The following is a 20825-nucleotide window of genomic DNA, read 5'->3' as shown; positions in this document are numbered from 1 at the left end:
ATTAGCAGGGATTGGCAGCCAAGCAGCACTTCACCAGGCAGGGCCCACTGACATTCGAAATCAGGCTGCAAACCCCTGAGTACTGCCCCTTACACCATGGGCCCTGCAGTTCCTTTTCTCAGAGCCCAAGTGGTGATGGGTTCAAGACCCAAGAGGCCTGGCTGTGCACAGGTTGTCTGTTAGCTCATAGAAAGACGAGCTTGGAGAACACAGAATGAACGCGAGTCCGGGGGACTCAGGCTCCAAGTGCAAAGGCCAGGCTGGGCTCTGGGCTCTGCTTGAGGGAGCCTGGCACAGGGGCAGGTGGGGAACAAAGGAGGGTGGATTTGTGGATTTTGACCAACACTCTGGGGCTACATCTAGACTGGCATGATTTTCCGCAAATGCTTTTAACAGAAAAGTTTTCCGTTAAAAGCATTTGCGGAAAAGAGCATCTAGATTGGCACGGACGCTTTTCTGCAAAAGCACTTTTTTGCGGAAAAGTGTCCGTGGCCAATCTAGACGCGCTTTTCCGCAAAAAAGCCCCGATGGCCACTTTCGCGATTGGGGCTTTTTTGCGCAAAACAAATCTGAGCTGTCTACACTGGCCCTTTTGCGCAAAAGCTTTGTGCAAAAGGACTTTTGCCCGAACCGGAGCAGCATAGTATTTCCGCAAGAAGCGCTGATTTCAGACAGTAGGAAGTCAGTGTTCTTGTGGAAATTCAAGTGGCCAGTGTAGACAGCTGGCAAGTTTTTCCGCAAAAGCGGCTGCTTTTGTGGAAAAACTTGCCAGTCTAGACACAGCCTGGATGAGGAGATAAGAAGCGAAGGGGCATTTTAACTGCTCCCTTCCTCAATGTCCTCTGGGCTGGGATTCCAGCTTCGACAAGCCCGGTGTGTGGGTAAAGCCGCTGTGTTATTGAATGCCAGGGCTCCAAGGGTACGTCTACACCACATGGCTAATTCGAGTTACCAAAATAGATACCCTGCATCTTAACAAGCCACCTGCTGATGGAAAATATTGTTTGAACTAACCTGTGGCAGCAAGAATTTGGGCCATCGGGTTATCCCATTAGGGACAATGGAGGCAAGACAAGTCTTCTTTGCCAGGACATCTGAGTCTGTGTGTCTACACTACAGACTTCTTGCACAAAGAAGTTTTTTGCAGAAGAGATCTTCCACAAAAACTTCTTGCGCAAGAGAACATCCACACTGCAAAAGTGCATTGGAAAAGCAATATACTTTTGTGCAAGAGAGTGTCCAGACTGCTTGGATGCTCTCTCTCAAGTAAGCTGTGATTGCTATGGACAGAATGGCCATCGGGGCACCTGTGCTTTTTCCTCTTTCTTCTTCTTGCGGAAAAACCCCCCTGTTGCCCATCCACACAAGCCTTTTAACACAAGAGCTCTGACTTGCTGCGCTCCTGCAGCACTGGGGGCTGCACCAAGCAGCTCCAGGCTGGGGGGGAGGGAGGGAGGACAGGGAATGAGGTGGTCCAGGGCAGGCTACAGCACCCACCGGAAGTTTTAGTGCCCTCGTGTTAGTGTCAGTGGGGCGCTGGGTGCAGCTACCGGGTTGAGGAGCCTCTTGCCCTGCCCTGCCCTGCCCTGCCCTGCGCGGAGCAGCCAGAAAGGAGGAGCCCTTGGTCCCAGCAGGCTGGATTCCCGTCAGTCATGTGCATCCTCCTTGCCCCCAGCTCCTTGTCAAAGGGCACCACTGGAGCAGGGAAGGGGGATTGATCACCCATCTGGTGCCTGCCCCTGCTGCTCAGCACAGCCCATCCCAGCCACAGACCCCTCTGCAGCCACCCCCATCTCCCCACCCACTGCCCCAGCAGCATTCCTGGGACCAACGTGGTGGTTGGACTGGAAGGCGTTGCAGGATCAGGCCCTGCCCGGCTTTCTCATCCCGCACGGCTCCATATTCCATATAGCAGAAGCAGGGAATCTGGAGGGGTCTGAGCCAGAGAAGGGGGGAATACAGCACCCGAGCCCTTGCGGGGCGGGGGCTGAGATCAAGGCAGCTGAAGTTGGCCAGTGTGTCAGGAACTGCTCCCCCTCCCAATGTGCTACCAGTAGCAACAGCCTGAGCGCCCCTGTCACTAGGGGTGTCCAAGGGGACCCGGGTGTGACCAGTGAGCGCTGGGTTAGCCGGGGTGCTGACCAGCTCACCGGTTTCATTGCCAACTCTGGTAGATTAGAGCAGCCCTGTCTGAGCCCAGTCTGCTGGGGGGAAGGTGGGGCAGGCAGGGCTGCGCCTGTGTCAGCCAGGGGGGACCCAGCCTGCATGGGGGCAGCTGGCAGTATCCTGGCTACTCTGTGTCAGCATGGAACAACCTTGCCATGTCCTGCTCTCCCCCTCGCCCCCCCACCAACCCTTGGCCACACAGGGTGGCCTAGTGGGGCTCCTGTCCCCCTGGTCATGTGGGGCAGCCTGGTGTGACTCTGCCCCCCAGGCCCAGTGGTGTCCCACCCCTTCACCTCACAGGAGCAGTCCAACGCCACCCCGCTCCAACCGCTTGGAGCAGCCTAGCGCGACTCCAGCCTCAGTCACGGGGGCCAGGCAGGTGGGTCTTTGGCCCTGGCCGGCCCCAATGTCAGCAGGTCCAAGTTGGCCAGGGCAGGCCAGCAGGAACCCACCCCCAAAGCATCAGAGCAGCCCAGGCAGTTAACCAATTAAATGTCACTATCGTAGTGTCGCTATTGTAGTGTTAAATGTCACTATCGTAGTGTCGCTATTGTAGTGTTAAATGTCACTATTGTAGTGTTAAATGTCACTATTGTCATTTAACCAGTTAACCATTGAAACGCTCTTTTACATTCCGACTTGGCACCTACAGTTTTGCAGCAGCAGCGATCCTCTAAGGACCGTGATTCTGCCTCTAGACAGGGCACTGCTGCCTGCTGCCAATACTGCCCCTTCCACTCCCCCCCCCCATCTCCTGCCCACTCCTTAGCATGAGCCTGAATCGAAGGCAGACAGCTGCTCCTCTGCTTGCCTTGCCTTTAGGGCCTGATTCAGCAGGTCAGCGTGGAGGCAGAGCAGGGCCTGTCCAAAATTAGAGGCAACTCATCACAGTCAGCCTGGTGATTAAAGTGCTCACCTGCAGCCTGAAGAGAGACAGCCCAGCACTGGCAGCCGGGGGAGGGAGAACTGTGAGGGGAAAAGCTGTGGCAGGGGCCGAGGGTTGCCAACTTGCATGGACCGGATGACATTGTCTGCAACAGCGTCCAGTCCAGGAGAGCTGGCAGTCCTTGGGCAGGGCAGGTGGGTGTCGAGGACTCAGGAGGAGCAGGGGTGGCCGCAGTGCTGGCCAGAGAGAAGCGGCACTTTGAAGGCACCTGTTCTCCTAACCCTGCCTCCTTCACTCTCTGGTTACATCTGCCCCCTGTCACGTTACTGGATTTCAAGGGGATCAGACAGGTCACTGCTGCACCCGAGGGGGGGAGGGCTGCCCCAAAGTCTGTACAAAGGGGGCCATGTGAGGTGTCCAATGAAAGCGTATGTTCTACTGATTCTAGGTATGCTACTCATGTACTGGGGTGATATCTGTATGTGGAGTTATAAATATGGACTCTGTGCTTATGCTGGAAGATTCTCTGTCTGAGACAGAGCCATGGGCCAGGAATGTTCAGTCAGTGTCTATGCTAATTAGCAAGGCTCTCAGAGAGGTCAGTACATACCTGAGGAACATGTCTGGGACCTCCAAACCAGCCAATATCATGACTGCTGACATGGGACACAGCAATAGGTCACTGGGCCATGTGACCTGCTCCAACTTGGAAGATACCAGGGATGGATATAAAATGCCATGAGGCAGACTCCATCTTGCCTTCAATTCTGCTACTGATTCCAGATGCAGTCTTGCGAGGGATAGAGAGATGGAAAGAATCGTTGGCCCATCCTGAGATAGGATGTACACCAGAGATGTTTAAGATAGCCGTTTATAACACCTCTGCTGAGAGCCTGCACTGAGAACTGGGTCAGTCGATGCATGTCATGTATTTTCTTTAACAGCCTTATTCTCCACCTTTTCTTTCTTTTATTAATAAACCTTTAGATTTTAGATTCTAAAGGAGTGGCCCAGCCAATTACATCCAGGCTGTGTCTACATTGGCACACTTTCCGGAAAAGGGATGCTAATGAGACGCTTCGGAATTGCAAATCCGCGGGGGATTTAAATATCCCCCACGGCATTTGCATTTACATGGCTGCCGCTTTTTTCCGGTTCAGGGCTTTTGCTGGAGAAAAGCGCCAGTCTAGACGGGATTTTCCGAAAAATAAACCCTTGAAAGTAGGAATAAGGGATCTTCTGAAAAAGGGTTTATTTTCCGGAAAATCCCGTCTAGACTGGCGCTTTTCTCCGGCAAAAACCCTGAGCCAGAAAAAAGCGGCAGCCATGTAAATGCAAATGCCGCGGGGGATATTTAAATCCCCTGAGGATTTGCAATTCCAAAACGTCTCATTAGCATCCCTTTTCCGGAAAGGGGTGCCAATGTAGACGTAGCCCCAAAGTGTAAATTGACCAGGGATTTGTGGCTGGTTCTTTGGGACTGGAAAGACCCATTTGGGGTAAGTGAGATTGGGTTCTGTATCCTTCACCTGGGTGTTAGGCCTGGGGCTGATTGTGGCACAGGGAGAGCTGGGGTGTCAGAGGGATTTTGCTCGTGAGGCTTTCTGGTGGCCGGATTGGCAGCTGAAGCGCCCCATGTGACTGTTTGTGGCCCTTTGGGAACAGCCTCCAGTCAGGGGCCGTAAGGAGCCCTGAGTTTGAGCAATTTGCCCTGAGCGGAGACCCTCAGTGGTGCCCAGACCTGGCCCGGTCCATCACACCCACGCCTCCTCATTCCCCTGCCCCCACTAGTACACCTGCTGAGTCAGCAAGCCACGTAGGGACATGTGATGTGAGGCTTGTGTTTGGGACAAAGGAAGTGCAAGTCTCATGGCAAAAGAATATAAAATGCACCTGCCTGATCCCTGTCGTGTTTTCACCCCTGCCTCTCAGCTCTGCCATAACTGGGCTACAAGCCAAGTGCTGAGCAAACCCATTGACCCATCCAAGCTGGGCACCCAGGCAGACTTTCAAGCCAGCAAACTCTAAGAACCTGATACATAGATGTGGGTGCAAAGGGGATCACACTGCACCCCTCGTTCAGCACCTTGACCACCCTTTCAGTGAGTCAGGGACACTTCATTCTGGTGCAACACCTGGGCTCTTTCCCACCACCGGTTCCCAGCTACATAAATGCTTCACAGCTACACTGCATACAACAGGCGCCTGGCCAACAACAATCTAGTATGCCTGTCTGCTTGCTTGCTTGCTTGCTCTCACACTTATTGAGGCTGACACGTGTTGCCAGGTATCAGGTGGTCACAGGGTCCTTGACTCAGCCTCATCCTGTTACCCTGGGACACAGTAACGATTAATTTAAAACCTAATTGGACGTGCCCTGACTTGTAATGGAGATGGTAAATATCCCAAGTCCCAGAAGAAGAGATCTCCTGAGGCCGATTACTCATGGCCGTATCTATCACCGGCACGTAGTTTTCCAAATAAAACTCTGAGTCACAATTTGGGGCCAAACCATATATTATAAATTTAAGATATAGAACAGCATGTCACAATAACTCTATAATCCTCCCTATCCCTGAAGACAAAGTAAATAGTGAAGACTCCTAAACAATAGGACTATACATTACATTCATGTGGCCTAGAACAGCTGAGGCGCTCACAACCTCTATGCCTTGGCTAGTTGCAAGCCGTGGCAGAGGAACAGTGAGGGGATTCCTCGATGTCACTTCAGAATCAGACCCTCTGGTTTGATGATGGATGGGATATGGACTATAAATCGAAGGCCTTCCGCTCTCCAGTAATAATCCAATGGGATCTAAATGGTTTTCACCCAGGAATTCTCCACAGGCATAAAAAACCCAAAAATAGAACCCACCACACAAACACTACACTGACTAAGCTCACACCCGAACCTCTATTTAAGCACTCTTCAGCGGGAAAATTCTAAAGGTGCTGAGTGCACTCTTTTGAGGGTGGGGTGCATAACATTTTGAACCATGTGCAGCTATTTTGGGCCGAGTGCAGAGCAATTTGGGCCGTGTGCACAACATTTGGTACCGAGTGCAAAGGATTAGAATGGGGTGCAGAGCACTAGTACCATGTGCAACTCAGAAAGGCGGGAAACTTCCAACTGGCAAACTTCCTTAGTTCGAACTAAGATAGATGGTTTGAACCAATTGCCTTAGTCTGATTTAATCAGGATTCATAACACACTACTTCACCATTTCCCATCCACACAGCCAATAAATATATAAATTGAGGTAACACTGGGAGTGTCTCTGTGGAGATTTCCCCGTTCCTCAAGCTGCAGAGGGAGGGGCTGGCACTGAACTTTTGGGAGAATCAAGAGATAGGGCTGCAAACACCCAAAGAGGATGAGATTTGAACCCATGCATGCAGAGCACAATGGATTAGCAGTCCATCACCTTAACTGCTCAGCCACCTCATCTTGTTTCAAACCACCTGAAGTCAGCACTTCAGGGAACCTTTGTGCCACTTGCTGGCTGGCCCTAATGAGCCACCATTTTTTTCAGAAGAGGCTCTTTCATAAGAAGGAGCCTCTACACTGCTCCTTCTTGCACAAGAAAAACCCTCTTGCGCAATGCCGTTCTTCCTGAACAGTAATGTGTGTAACAGCATTGCACAAGAGGGTTTTTCTTGTGCAAGAAAGGGCAGTGTAGATGCTCCTTCTTACGCAAGAGCCTCTTCTGAAAAAAATGGTATCTCATTAGGTATGCAAATGACGCTCGGCAATATTCCACACTTAGCCTCATTTGCATATTACTCCTGCGAGAATCTGCGAGTGTAGACATAGCCTGTGTTTCTGCTTGACTTTGAATCAGGGATCCTTCTGTGCTAGGCAAACATGATAACCACTGCACCACAGAAACACAACTTGGTAGTGAAACTTGGATAACTGTTCTGTTCCTAGCTCTTTCCAACACCCTGCTCTGCAGGGGAGGGGAATGCACCATGTGAAGACTCCACCTCTTGTTCTCAAGGAAGCCACTAACCCGAGCTGCCAGCTCCTCATTTCCTCACCAGCCCCTTGAGATTTGTAGCTCAAAGCTGGAGCTGCTGTAGAAGGAGGTGAAGCTACAGAAGCTGACGGGGGACAATCAGCGGGCGGAGGGTTATTTTTTCTCCTCCCTGGGCTGATGTGGCTAGAACTGAGGAGAAGAAAATCCTCTTCCCTTCTCCTCAGAAGATGGAAATTGCAGTAGGGTCTCTCTTCGGTTCTACTAAAGCTGGACCCCAGGACTAGACTTTTTCTTTCTAAAACCCTGGTGAAAGCTGAGTGAATTGTTTGCAAAGTGAGAATGTGAGTTAAAGAAGGGCATCACCCAGCATAGGGCTTGAACCCATGACCCTGAAATTAAGAGTCTTAAGTTCTACCAGCTGAGCTAGCCAGATTATGTATGGCTTTGTACCCCCATAAAAGAGTCAACTCTCCAATGACAGGCGAAGGGGCCGGGTTCAGGATTTTTTTTTTAGTGCTTCAGGTTCTCACGGCACCAAGTGAGACAGGAGGGGTGTGAGATGAGGAACCTGCCCCCCCAGAAGGAGTATTTGGGTGCACCCAGGGGCATCAAGAATTCAGGCCCTCAGGCGAGTGCATTGGGGACAATTTGTGAGCCTTTCCATGAGCATTTTCTGCTCCCATTGGGAAAGGCAGCTGGGCAGGACCAGCCTGCACCCACGTCCCTTTCAGGCCCAGGTGCAGGAGGTAACAGAGAGGGGAGGAAAGTCCATGGCCAGAGCCTCCTCCCAGCTGTCTGGCCCTGCTCAGAGTCTGTGCATGATGGAGCCTCTCCCAGCAGGATTCTGGCCTGTTCTCTGCATAGTGCTCAGCTGGTTCATTTTCTGCAGGACAGAGTGGGATCCATGCGCCCTGCTCCTCACTGACAGGAGTGTCCTCTTCCCTTCTTTTCACACAGGGTATGTCCACACTGCTCTCCTCCTTTGAGGGAGGAACGACTAAGACTCACTAAATCAAACCGAGAGGGCATCCCCACCAGCTTCCAGTACTTCTGCTCTTTGCTCCCTTTGGCTTTTCACTGCAGGGACACGGCCAAGCTCGACTGAAGGAAGCCGACTCCAGCTACGCATGGAGGGATGGTGGGAAGAGCAGACACATTGGCCAGGCACCACTGGAGGCTGCCTCCCTCACCTCCCCCGAACCTGGCAGGTGCCTGGGCAGCTTAGCCATGGGGCTGCTCTCTGGGACTTTCTCCCAGCTGCTCCATGTGTTGCCATTGCCCATCCCAAGGGTGGGAGAAGAAGAGTCACTCTCCATGGTTGCAGGAGCTACAGAGGTTGCACTCACAGGATCTCTGGACACTGACACCCCCAGGGAATCACAAGGGTGTGTGGTGCTGGCTCTCCTGTCCCAGCAATTGCAGTCAGAGCCCTGCCTTGCCAGTGCCAGTCACAGCAGCCTCTGCACCTGCTCCAAGCTTGTGGTTTCCTTCTTCCCAACACTCCTCCCCAATCACTTTTCCCTCCCTCCAGCAACACTAAATCTCAAGATAAACTCTATAGTCCCAGCGGCTGGGGGAGATGTGCATGTTAGAGCCTCTGCCCACTGAGCTGTAGCCTTCTGTGCCCAGGGAGCCAGACACCGCCAGGGTGGGAAGACAGGAGGGAAATGGGGAATGGACGAACTTTGTGAGGCAATGGTGTTATCTGGGACCATCCGTAGAACGCTTTACAAGTGGGTGTGAGTAGGGGACCATGGATTAGCAGGCTAAAGCCTTGTGTAATCAACAGGGTATCCTGGGTTTAATTTCTGGAGTTGCCTTGTTGCAGCCTTTGCTCATATTTTCCTACACCCTTCTGGGACATGGAAGAGGCCTCTCCGGTCACTCATGGAATTGTTGGTTCAGGAAAAGGCTGATTGGAGAGGAGAGTTGGAAAGAAGGAAACCACAGGTGAGAAGCTACTGACTCCCACATACGCTGACTCTCCATGGCTGCAGGAACTGCAGAGGTTGCTCCTTCAAGCTCTCTAGGTGCTGATCCCCTCAGGGAATCACAAGGGTGTGTGGCGCTGGCTCTCCTGACCCAGCAATTGCAGTCAGAGCCCTGCCTTGCCAGTACCAGTCACAGCAGCCTCTGCACCCGCTCCAGGCTTGTGGTTTCCTTCTTCCCAACACTCCTCCCCAATCAGCCTTTTCCTGAACCAGCAGTTCCATGGGTGGCCAGGGGAGGCCTCTTCTGTGCCCCAGAAGGACATAGGAAAATGCCAGCACAGGCAGCAAAAAGGCACCACTGGGAGTTAAACCCAGGATCTCCTGTTTACGAGGCAGGCACTTTAGCCAGCTAAGCCATGGTGCCCTCCTGCAAAACCTCTTTACAACGGTTCTTTATGTTTCCAGACAGTACCTTTGACTCCCAAAGTGCAGCCATTCCCCACTTTTCTCCTGCCTTCCAGCCCTGGTGGGTCTGGCCCATGGGCACAGAAAGCTACAGCTCCGTGGGCAGGGGGCTTTGGTCTCCTTCATGCTGTTGCAGGAAGGGCTGTTCAGCAGGGATGGGGCTCAAGTGTTGAGGAAGGGAACAGTATTTGGGTGCAGACTGGTGAGGAGGCTTTGAAGGAGGTTTGACAGGGTCAGGTGCCCAAAGCCCACAGGTAAGTGAACAACATGGAAACCCAGGAGATGGGTTAGAAATGGGAGAGAGCAGGGGTTGTAACAGCAGAGATAAAGGAGGGACACGGCACCACTGACAAGTAAACTCTAATCTGTGTCTTAGGGTGTGGCTAGACTACTGAGTTTTGTCGACAAAAGTGGACTTTTGTCGACAAAACTATACCAGCGTCTACACTATCGCTGAGTTCTGTCGACATAACGTTGACAGAACTCAGCAGTTTTGTCGACGCTGGTGAACCTCATTTTACGAGACATAACACCTTCTGTCGACAGAATTCTGTCGACAGAAGGTGTTATTGCCTGTAGGGTTGCGTCTAGACTACAGGGTTTTGTCGACAAAGCAGGTTGCTTTGTCGACAGAACTGAATGTGTCTGGATGCTCTATGTCGACAGAAGCTTTGTCGACAGATACTGTCGACAAAACTTCTGTCGACAAAACCCTGTAGTCTAGACGTACCCTTAGACTCTGGTATAGACACACGGGAAGGATGGTTACAGCCGCCTCCCCAGGCAGAAGAGGTGCCTGAGGCTTTTTAAACAATTAACAAAATAATCCAAAGTGCAGCTGGTTTCACACACACTCAGCCTCACCCACAGCTGGGAGGCAGTTTGCAGGGAGCTGAAAAGAAACAGAAGAGGGGAAACTGGAGCCTGGCAGAACCAAGTCTTGGGATTCTTCTGTGTCCAGATGTGCTAAGCAGCTGGCAGCCAAGCTCCCAAGTGCTGGTCTGTTCCTGCTCTCCCCAGGCAGAGGAATCCGCTCTGCTGGGTGTTACAGGCTGGACTTTGCCTGCCTGACTTTTAGTCAGGGAACTCCTCCCGCACCTGCAGTTCATCCACCTCCCAGAGAGGCAGCAGTTCAGGAGAAGTGCCGTGTGTGTGGGAGGTGTGGGGTGTTCAAGGGGGGCATTTCCCTTCATGTGTAAAAACTATCACAGCCATGGGGGCTCACACACACAAACAGGTGCACACGCCCTCAATATTGGTGCCCAGGACAAAACTTGCTCTGCTCCTGGAACAGGAACAGCGACTAGCAGTGAGGCCCCTCCCTGGCAGCACCGTGTCAGATGGTTTCTTCTGTGATGCCCGAGTGGTGAAGGTGTTGGACTTGGAACCCTGTAGGGTTTCTGTGTGTGTGTTCAAATCCTGCTCACAGCAAGACTTGTGATTTGGTCAAGTTACACAACCTGAGCCTCAATCCCCTTCTGCTCCTGTCAGAGGGAGGCCTGGGATGGTGGCTTGTGCTGGCTCCCTCAGGTTTCAGCTTCTGCAGCCCGTGCCCCATGGCTCAGCCCTAGAGTGTGACAGGAGCTGGGCAAGAGGCTGGGGCCCCAGAGCTCAGTTCTTTCAATCCCCAGTGATGCTGTGTCACCAGGCAGCACAGAATGGCTGTGGGCCCTTCTCTATTTGGGTGTCTGCCTGGGGGCTCTTCTGGCTGTGGGACCTGGGCCTACCGGGCAGCCTGTGGCAGAGGTAGGTCCCCTTGTGTTGGCAAATTTGTGCATGTGGCTCTGGCTCTGGCTTGCTGGGGTCCTGGAGCCCATTTCTCAGCCAGATGGTGGCTGGTAGGTAGGGATTGGGTATCCCCCACTGGCTGGAAGATCAATAAGGCCATCCCAGTGATCACATGTCAGCTTTTCAGAGGCCCTGCAACAGCCTTTACCTGGACCCACTCACAGACAGCTCCCTCCCCCCACTACCCCAGGTTGCCTGGTCACCAGGCTGGCCTGCCTGTGTCACAGCCAGCCCCTTACACTGACGGTCACAGCAGGGACGGTCACAGCAGGGGTCAAGGGATGCTCAGGCCCAAAGGCCCAGCCCCTCACCTAGGGCATTGCACACCCCAGGATGACAGAGGCCGGAGGGAAGAGGCTCATTACTCTGTGAACAGATATTTTCACATATATCCATCCCGGAGCCGGTTAATGACTGAACACTCAGAGGCTTGTGTGCTGTGTAAAGTATCAAACCACGAGCCCGAGATCAGAAAAGTCGGCAAGGCAAAGCAAGGCCACAGATCATCCGGTCATCTGAAGTAGTGGGCTGTGCCCACAAAAGCTCATGATACTATCTATATGTTTTATTAGTCTTTAAAGTGCTACCAGACTATTGTTTTAGTTTTTACTGAAAGATAAGATCTGCGTCTTAATTTCTTTATTAACGAATCTGCTGTAAGTAGGACTATTAGCGTATGTCTACACTGTCACCCTAGTTTGAACTAGGGTGACTAATGTAGTCATTCGAAGTTGCAAATGAAGCCCGGGATTTAAATATCTCAGGCTTCATTTGCATCTTGCCGGGTGCCGCCATTTTTAAATCCCCCTTAGTGCAGACTCCGTGCCCACAGCTACACGCGGCATGGAGTAGGAAGTTCGAATTAGGCTCTCTAATTCGAACTACCAGTACACCTTGTTCCATGAGGAGTAACGGTAGTTCCCAATGTTTCACCTTGAGCCCAGGGACAGGTCACAACCTCAGTTCCCTCCAGGGAGCGCACAAAGAATTTGAATCCCGCCCACCTCCTCAGCAGAACCACTGTGCAACACCCCCCTCCCTTGGAAAGTAAGTTGGAGGTGGTGGTGGGCTGGGTGGGAGAGTGGGGGCCAAGCCCACGTGGTGGCTATGCTTGGGGCCAGGGCTGAGTCTGTGGTGCATGGACAGAACCTTATTGTGCCTAACACACTTTCAAGTGACGGTTGGATGAGGGCTCTCGTTTGTGTGTGTTTCACTGGCTTGGTTCTGTCCAAAGCACACGTTAGCGGTTTGGTTTTGACTAAAGGCTCCTCAACGTCCTTGTTTATTATAGATCTTCTCACACAGCCGTAGCCAGTGGAGTGTTCCCGTGAGAGACACTGGAGGAAAAGGGGTGGCCCCCACTCAGGTCCCACTGACGCCATATCCACTGTTCAGTCTTCCCTCAGTAGGAGATGTGTCTGAGCCAAGGAGAGTAAAAAAAAAAACAAACCTCGTGGATGGGGGACGTGGCTCAGCTGATTCTCAGCCACCTAGGAACAGGCTGTTTTTCTAACTCAGCATTTTTCTACTCTGAATCATAGAATCATAGAATCATAGGACTGGAAGGGATCTCGAGAGGTCATCGAGTCCAGCCCCCCGCCCTCAAGGCAGGACCAAGCTCCGTCTACACCATCCCTGACCGATGCCTATCTAACCTGTTGAAACAAATAAACAAAAAACAGTTTCCCTCCAGCTCTACCTCAACAAGCATTTGGAAGAGGTGACCTAGGGCCTGTAAATACCTTGCAAAACAAGCCAAGCTCCAGCAAGACAACCAGGCCACACCAGGTGCAAGCTCCGTTGCTGCCCAGCACAGTGGGCCCGTCAAAATTTCCCTGTGGTGGAGCGTGGCCGTGCCTTCCTGCTACAGGAGTCCAGTGGGGACATGCTACATGTTACCCTTTGGGAAGTGTCTCGTGTATAGTACAACACTAACAGCATCTTGCCCCTGTTCTTACGTTGTATCGGAGGAGTTTGTGGATCACCGTGGGGGGTGCTGTTACGTTCGTGTCATAGATCTGTATTATGTAAAATTACAAGCACTATTTTAAAGACAAATTTCTGGACCACAGTACAAACCTCCTGTAAACATTTAAGCTGTGTCTATAGAGCACCCCTAGCTTGAAATAAGCTACGCAATACACATTAAGCAAATTGCGTAGCTTATTTTGAGGCTATTTCAAAATAGCTTATTTTATAATTTGGTGTTATATTCACAGAACCAAATTTCAAAATAACTCGCTATTCCGAAATGCCCTTAAGACTGGTGGAATGAGGGTTACCGGGACGTTGGAATAACCTGCCCTTATTTTGAAATCTATTTCAAAATAACGGGCTGCTTGAATAGACGCAGAATAGCTATTTTGGGATACTTCCGGTATCCCGAAATAGCTCTGCAGTATAGACGTAACCTTTAGAGAGCAGCAAATATTAAAGTGAGCCCTCAACAGGGGAGAGGAACCGAGACTTGCATTTTGTGGTACATGTGGGGCTTGGACAAAAGCGATTTGTTTTGTTTTGGAACATGTCACAGTTTTGGAAATCTATCAGCAGTATTCTTCAAAGGAACTTCCATGAAAACGCCCATTTTAAGGGAAATACCCACATGAACCGAACAGAAATGAATAACATTTATCAAAAAGTTATTTGTGCAGAAGTAACAAGACTCATGTTTAAATATGAATGTTCATGGCACACGTTGCCCATAACCTCAGTGTTGGTGCACAAGACCAAACTCCCTCCACTCAGGGATGGAAAAACTTAAAGGGACACTGGTTACAAGTGTTGCTGGCTACCCCACAGTCACAGGGGAAGGCCACTCTGGCTCCTGCAGCAGGAGCTCTGGCTGGAGACACCAATGAGATCTCAGGGCACAGATTGGTACAAATGGCTCCATGCTGCTGAGCAGCCTCTCCCCAAACCCCCAAACCCTGATTGGTTAATTCTGCATCCCACCACCCCCACCTCCACCTGTCCCCAGCCCAGCTGTTAATTCTGCCTCTGCCCAACCCCCACCTCTGCCCCTGTAGCAGCCCAAAGGAGCCTTCTCCTTTCCCCTTCTATCTCTGGGGCTGCAGGGAGGGAGGGGGAGAAGCTTTCAGGCATCATAGAGATGAGGAGCCAGGGGCTGGGTAGAGGGGAGTCCTGTGAGGTAACAGAGCCTGGGCTGTGTGAGGCCAGAGAGGCTGATTTCAGGGGCACAGGCTGAGCGGGGATCCCCACCCGACCCAGATCCAGGGTCGGATTCTCTCCTCAGGGAGGGAGCCCGGCGGGAAAGTGAAGATCGGGGCCTCGGCACCAGCATCGATAAATGTCACCTGCCCCCGGTCACAGTCCAGACAAACCCGGATCCTGCGGGGGGGGCTCAGGGACAGGGGAGTCACAGGGGAGGTGAGAGCCCGGAACTGAACCCCCCACCGCTCCACAGCCCAGATCCCCCCCTCAGGGCTAAGGCTGATCTGTCCCTTCCTGCTCACAGACTCTCTGGCCACCCCCACAGCCCAGTAACACCCATCCCCCACCTCCACCTCCCAGCAATGTTTCCCCGAGATGAATCCCTCACGGCCTAGCACACAGGGCACAGGGTCAAATCTCTCTGGGTTGTCGGGCAGTCGCTGCTGTGTTTGTTCCCATCTCACATGTTTCCGATCCCCAGACAGGACGAGGTCGGGATGAGCCGTGTCTGGATCCAGAGTCACAGTCGCTGGGGAGAGAGAATCAGGGCGTGAGGGGCAGAGCTCAGCCCTGGGGGCGGCTGGGGCCATTTCTCACCCTCCCCCGCAGCCCTGTTGTGGCTGGGACAGGCCTGGGCCCCAGGGAGCTGCCTCTGCCCTGGGCCCTGAGACTGAGCCGAGCTGTCACTGCAGCGCCTCAGCCTGGGCAATGGGACCCGCTTCGTCAGCTTCTCATTTGTGTGCAGAGGCTGCAGCCTCCTGCCCCCAGCTCGGACTGCTCCATCCCCAGGGCCAGGCCCAGAGCAGGAGGGTTCAGTGGGGGGGGGGGGGGGGGGAGAGAGGAGGCAGGTTCCAGCTTTAACCCCCAGAGGGAAACTCCCTCCCCTGCTGCAGCCTCCACCCCCCACCCAGGGCACAGAGGGGAGGGGGCAGCGCGGGGGAAGAGCCGCCTCACCCCAGAGAGCAGGGCCTGGGCATTAGTCACCCCCAGGGCAGTGGAGGGTCCAGGGCTCCTCAGGGCAGCCAGGCTCAATGGGGGGAGCCCAGCTCTGGCTTCTGGCCTGGCCGGGGGCAGGGCTCTGGGGAAGGGGATCTGGGGTGGGGTCACTGGGAGGGGCCAGCACAGGGCAGAGGCTGGTGCCCAAGGAGGGGCTGCACCGATCAGCTGCCCCGACACAAAGCGCAGCCCCTGCCTGCAAAGCCCCCTGCCTGCAAACTGTGCCCATAGTGAGAAGTGGGGGGTCCGACCATCCCATTGCTTAAGGAGCAGGACACGGCCCCTCGTCCTTCTGATCCAGTGCCCCTGGGGCGCCTCACCGCTCAGTGGGCAGGTTTGGGCTCTGCCTGTCGTGGTCGCTGGGGGTTTGGTTGGTGACTTGAGCTACAAGCTCAGGAAGATGTTTTCAGTCTCCACGTGAAACCTCACCCTGTCTGAAAGCTCCCAAGGACTTTCCTCTTGCTCTGTCCAGTGATGAGGGCAGCGTGTCTGGTGGGGGAAGGGGTAAGAGAGGTGAGAATTCAGGAGTCCGTATTGCCCACGACATCCCCAACCCTAACACACAGACCTGGGTTTTTGTTATAGCAGAGACACATTTGGGTGTGTCTACACTGCAGAGAAGACTGCCACTGTTGATCTCCCAGGGTTTGAATTAGTGGTCGAGTGAAGACAGCAAATCTAACTGAGGGGGTGAGTCTGTACGTGCCAGTAGCCCTCATTTCACGAGGAATAAGAGAAGTCAGAGGCAAAGTGCTTTTCCCTCCACTGCCTTTGTGGACAGCACCAACAGCCGAGTTAATCTACTTCAAATTCAGCTACACAATTAACACAGTGGAAGTTGTGTAACTTAATTTAACTTTCTCCTGCAGTGTAGATGTACCCTTAGGAATTTAATATACAAAGGGTCTGGAGCCTCCTACTTCCTCTCTGACTCAGGCCTCTCCCAGCAAAGGAACCAACGTCCCCATGGCTCACAGCCAGCCCAGGACAATGTGTGAAGAGATTCGCTTTCTCCTCAACATCCCCCCCCGCCCTGCAGATTCCACTGGGTTTGGCTCATTCACTTCCTGACATTTGTCACAGCCTAAGCCCAGATCCTGCCAAAACGTTGGTCTCAAAGTAACTTCACCCACTTTGGTCCCTTTGATTCTAGTGGGAAGTTCATTGTTTGCAAACTCCTGGCTCTGCCTGTGAGCCGTGGGGTCTGTGTACTCAGCGTCTCTGCAGAGAGCAGCACGGAGCTGGGCGTGTTTCTGTCTGTGTGTCGGCCATTTTGTGCTCTAACCATTGCTGTAATTACAAAGCGGCTTTTGGAACAGATATGGGTCAATGAATCAACCTGGTACAGCAAGTGGGCACCATTCTCACCTCACAAGTCAACAGAAGCTTTGTCTAGCTAGGAACCAAATGACCAGCATCGGTCTCTTTCCATGGCCTCAGACGCTTCACTCACTCTCCCCTCCCCTGTCCCTTCTCGGTACCTGTGAACTGCCTCAGCGTCTCCGACAGCGCAATCGTTTTCTGGGAGAAACCCCTGACTCGCTCGCCCAATTCAGGAGAAATCTCCTCTGGTGGCTGGAACGGCCCCGTCTCACACCTGGGGAGAGACAACGTCACATGGTGACACTGCACCGAGTGACTCAGTTCTCCAGCTCTGGCCAGTGAGTCGCTGCTCTGCCGGGCCTGGAGTTCGAATCCTCCAGTTCTCCCAGCCCCAGAGCAGGGGCAGCGCAGCCCTTGGCCCTGCAACGTCCCCTCAAAGGTCCCATGAACAGTCTGCAGCTCTGGCCTGGGGAGACCAGCTGGGGGACTAAAGGGGAATTGAGTCTCCACGGCCAACTCACCCCTTGGCCTCCAGGCGCTGAGGGGCAGGAGGTTCCCAGGGGAAGGGCTGGAGGAATCTCCCCACTAGAGACTAGACTGAGAAACCAGCTCCCCCCTCCCCAGCCCATTCCCACAGGTCTCCAAACAGCCCTCGGGTGGGACAGACTCTGGGTCCCTGCTGCCCTGGGCTGAATGTGCCCAGTGCCCAGCAGTGACAGGCCCATGTCCCACCCCACAGCCCTGCCTCAGGCTGAAGCTGATCAGAGATTTGTGCCCAGCCTGTGACCTTCCCCTCATATCTGGCTGCAGGGCCCTGGGGAGATGTGGTGCCACCACCAGCTCTAAGCCCTTTCTCTGCGCTGGGCAGTGTGAGGGGAGCGAGAGACACCTACCTGCTCAAGGTGCTTCTGATGTCCTAGAGGGGAGAGAGAGAAAAGAAGCTCAGCCCCATCGGACACACACACTTGTGATTCAGGAGCCTCCCTTCCTGTGTGGGGAGCTGGGATGTTTCTCCCTCAGTCTCACCTGCAGGAATTCACTCGCTGGCTTCTGACACTTCCCCTCCAGCTCACCGATCTGCTCACTGAGACGAGAAATCTGAGCGGAGAGTTTCCTGACAGTGTCAGTCTGGAGCCTCCCAATCGCCTCGTCCAGCTTCTCCAGCCGGGCCAGCAGGAGTCGCTCTTGTTCCTCCAGGAACTGACGCAGCTGCTGAAACTCGGCCACAATCTTCTGCCTCTCGGCTTGTGTCTGTTTCTGTGAAAACAGGGAAAGGGCTGGTCAGGGGCATGGGCAGAGCCTGAGAACCTGTAATACCATCTGTGGGTACTAGGCTGAGGCATCCCTCAGTTTCCTGTTTGGCCCGTATCCCTCTGAAAGGGACGATTCCCTGCCTGCCATGGGCAGCAAGTTCTGTTATTCTTGGGCTCTGGGAAATCACACCCAGAGCTGAAGGGGACAGAACTCAGCACCAATGTTCTCTTTAATCTTCTCCATCCATGTGTGGAATAAATTTGTCAATGTGCACCGAGGCATGTACATGTGCACCACCAGTTGAAACAAAATCTAGCTGTGAACATTCTGCTAATCAGCTGGGCACCATCTGAATCTCTCCTGAGCTGCTGCCCAACATTCAGACCTGCCCCTGCCGGTCCATAGCCACAGGCACCTACCAGATACTCCTGGCTTCTCCTCTCTCCCGTCGCTTTCCATCCCAGCAGCTTTTCTCTCTCTTCCCTCAGAGTCTTCAAATGGGCCTGGATTTTCCCCTGAGGAAACAGAAATGAGCTGCGAGGTTTCATTGTGAGGCTGAGAGGGGTGGGGAACGGGGCGTTTTCCCACCCACAGCCCCAGGGACTGTTGGTCCCAGTCGCTGTGTGACATCAGGGCCCCCAAGCAGATGAAACCTTATTAATACAGCCTGGGAGTGTGTCAGAATCTGACTGTTACCGAGGCAGGTTGAGTCTGTTTAGTGGTTAGAGAGAGAGCTCAGTTATCGCCGCGCGTTGTTGGTGTGTGTGAAACGATTGGCGGCGCAGCCCGGGACCGGCCCTGACTTGCACTGGGGGTGAATCAACACATCTCTGTGTGAGGGGATTGAAATAGCGAAGTGATGCCAAACCCAGGAACCACCAGGGCTTACACAGGGGCTGGGAGCTCAGCTCTGGGGGCTGCCCTGGTTGGACACAGCTGGGCTTGGCACCAGGGCCAGCCCATTAGTTGTAGGGAGGCTCAATGGGCCCCTGGGCAGATCACCAGGCTCTTCTGTCTCCCCCCCTTCCCCATCTGAGGGCGTGAGGAGGCCTTTTGTCTGGCTTTACGCTGCACAGTCCCAGTTCTGTGGGGCTCTGTCCTGCCCGGTGGGGACTCAGCCCAGGTCGTGACTCTGTCTGGTGAGAAAGGGACAAGAGGAGACTGAGGCTGCAGCAGGAGGGGGCGGCTCCTCCACACAGAATGACGTAGGTGGGGATGGTCTGACAGAGGCAGGGACAGGCCCACAGAGGCCGACCAAGCATTGAGGGTGGGTCTGGGCAGGTAGACGTGAGCATGTCCTGTGCTCTGGGGATGGGTCAGTGGCCCCTGTAATTAAATAGGCTGATTTGTAGTAAGTAGGGTTCAGGTTTGCCCCAGCGCTGCCCTAAACCCTTTTTAGAGCAACGCCCTCTGGGCAGGTACCCGCTGCCACAGTCCCTGGTACAGCTCCCGGCAGCAGTGCATTCTGGGAGATTCCCACAGGCTGCCTGGTGGGACTAATAGAACCTTGCTGGCTGGTCTGTGCCCAGGTACCCACTGGCACAGGTCAGACCGGCACCGGGCAGCTCCAGCCTGGGGGTAGTTTTGCTCCATTCCAGTCTGATCCCAGTGGTGCCTGGCATGGCCCTGCACTGCCTGTAGCCCTGTTGTGGGTGGACTCAAGGCGCTCCAGATCCCACACAGCATCCAGCCCTGTGACCTCCTCTAGCGCTGGCTGCAGCATCTGAGTTTAACCCCTCCTGGAGCAGCCCAGGAGTTCAGCATCCCAGTGGGAAACCTCCTCTCCCTGTTGGGCCCGGGCTCGTAGCAAGGCGTCTTTCCCTCCTAACCCACACATTCATCACTGTAGTTGAGGTAGCAGCATTCCCTAGTGGTTAAACTCATGGACTGGGTCTGGAGAAACAGGGGTTCCATGCTGAACTCAGCCACTGACCTACTCTCGAGCCTTTGTGCCTCAGTTTCCCACTCCGTCTTTTGTCTGCCTAGACTGTAAACTACTCAGGGCAGGGATTGGCTCTGGCTGGGTTTTGTGCAGAGCCTAGATCTCACATGGGGTCTGTCAGGGCGACTATGATGCAAATACAAGTAATAACCATAAATTTTAGTCCTCAAATCTGTAGTAACAGCCGCTTGTACCACACCACCCCCTTCTCCAGTCTGAAGGCAGCACATTCCTATAAGCCAGCCTCCCATTGGATAACGGCCCCTCATTTCCCCGGTGGAGGGGGGGGGGCTGGGTCCAGAAGGATTCCGCTGAGCATCTCAGAGAAGTTTCTCTCAGCCGGTGTCTCTAATAACTTGCTCTGTTGCCTCAGTTGCCCCTTGGCCAGAGCATTTCTTTTGTCACAGCCTCTCCCAGGAACAGTCAGGGAAATTAGCCAGTGACTAAAACCCAGAGTAATTCCCAGCAGACAGGGCAGCAGCTCCCTACCTTGTACTCCTGGGCAGCCTCCGCTATGGGCAGCACCGTGTGCGCGCGGTGAGCCCGGGACTCTCTGCAGATCACGCAGATGGGGGCTTGATCCTCCTCGCAGAACAGCTTCAGCGCCTCCTGATGCTCCTCACACACCCCGTCCCCGCCCGCCCCCTTCACTACCTGCAAACTCAGCTGTTTGACTAGTTCCACCACGTTTGCCAGCAGCCTGTTGGGCCGGAGGGGGTCCTGCTGCACCGGGTCCCTGCACTGCGGGCAGGAGGCGGTTGGGTTGGGTCCCTCCCAGCACCGGCTGAGGCAGGCGCGGCAGAAATTGTGTCCACAGGCTGTGACCACCGGGTCCGTGAAATACTCCAGGCAGAGGGGACATGTAGCTTCCTCCTGCAGGCTTTTTACAGGGCTGGCTGCAGCCATGGCTCCTCTGGGCT

At 53.8% G+C, this 20825-nt stretch overlaps 2 protein-coding genes and 1 non-coding gene across 3 annotated transcripts in view; 1 reads left to right on the top strand and 2 right to left on the bottom strand.

Moving 5' to 3' along the window:
• LOC142820483 (butyrophilin subfamily 1 member A1-like) overlaps window positions 1-20825 on the top strand; it is a 646031-nt gene that overhangs the window by 382482 nt on the left and 242724 nt on the right. The gene's annotated exons all lie outside the window — the stretch shown is intronic.
• TRNAT-CGU (transfer RNA threonine (anticodon CGU)) lies at window positions 9314-9387 on the bottom strand. Its single transcript has one exon. It is a non-coding gene; the product is annotated as a tRNA-Thr (tRNA).
• On the bottom strand, window positions 13834-20811 carry LOC149522311 (zinc finger protein RFP-like). The gene is made up of 7 exons (XM_089771062.1): window positions 20395-20811; window positions 18383-18478; window positions 17736-17966; window positions 17603-17625; window positions 16868-16983; window positions 15816-15875; window positions 13834-14919 (listed from the first exon to the last, which is right to left on the bottom strand). The coding sequence occupies exons 1-7, from the start codon at window positions 20809-20811 to the stop codon at window positions 14408-14410; spliced, it is 1455 nt and encodes a 484-aa protein (XP_089627188.1). The 3' UTR covers window positions 13834-14407.

Source organism: Pelodiscus sinensis, chromosome 19, assembly GCF_052426305.1.
Source record: "Pelodiscus sinensis isolate ZL-2025 chromosome 19, ASM5242630v1, whole genome shotgun sequence".
Taxonomy (NCBI): domain Eukaryota; kingdom Metazoa; phylum Chordata; order Testudines; family Trionychidae; genus Pelodiscus; species Pelodiscus sinensis.
Note: the sequence above shows the minus strand (reverse complement) of the source record. Positions and strands in the feature narration are given on the sequence as shown.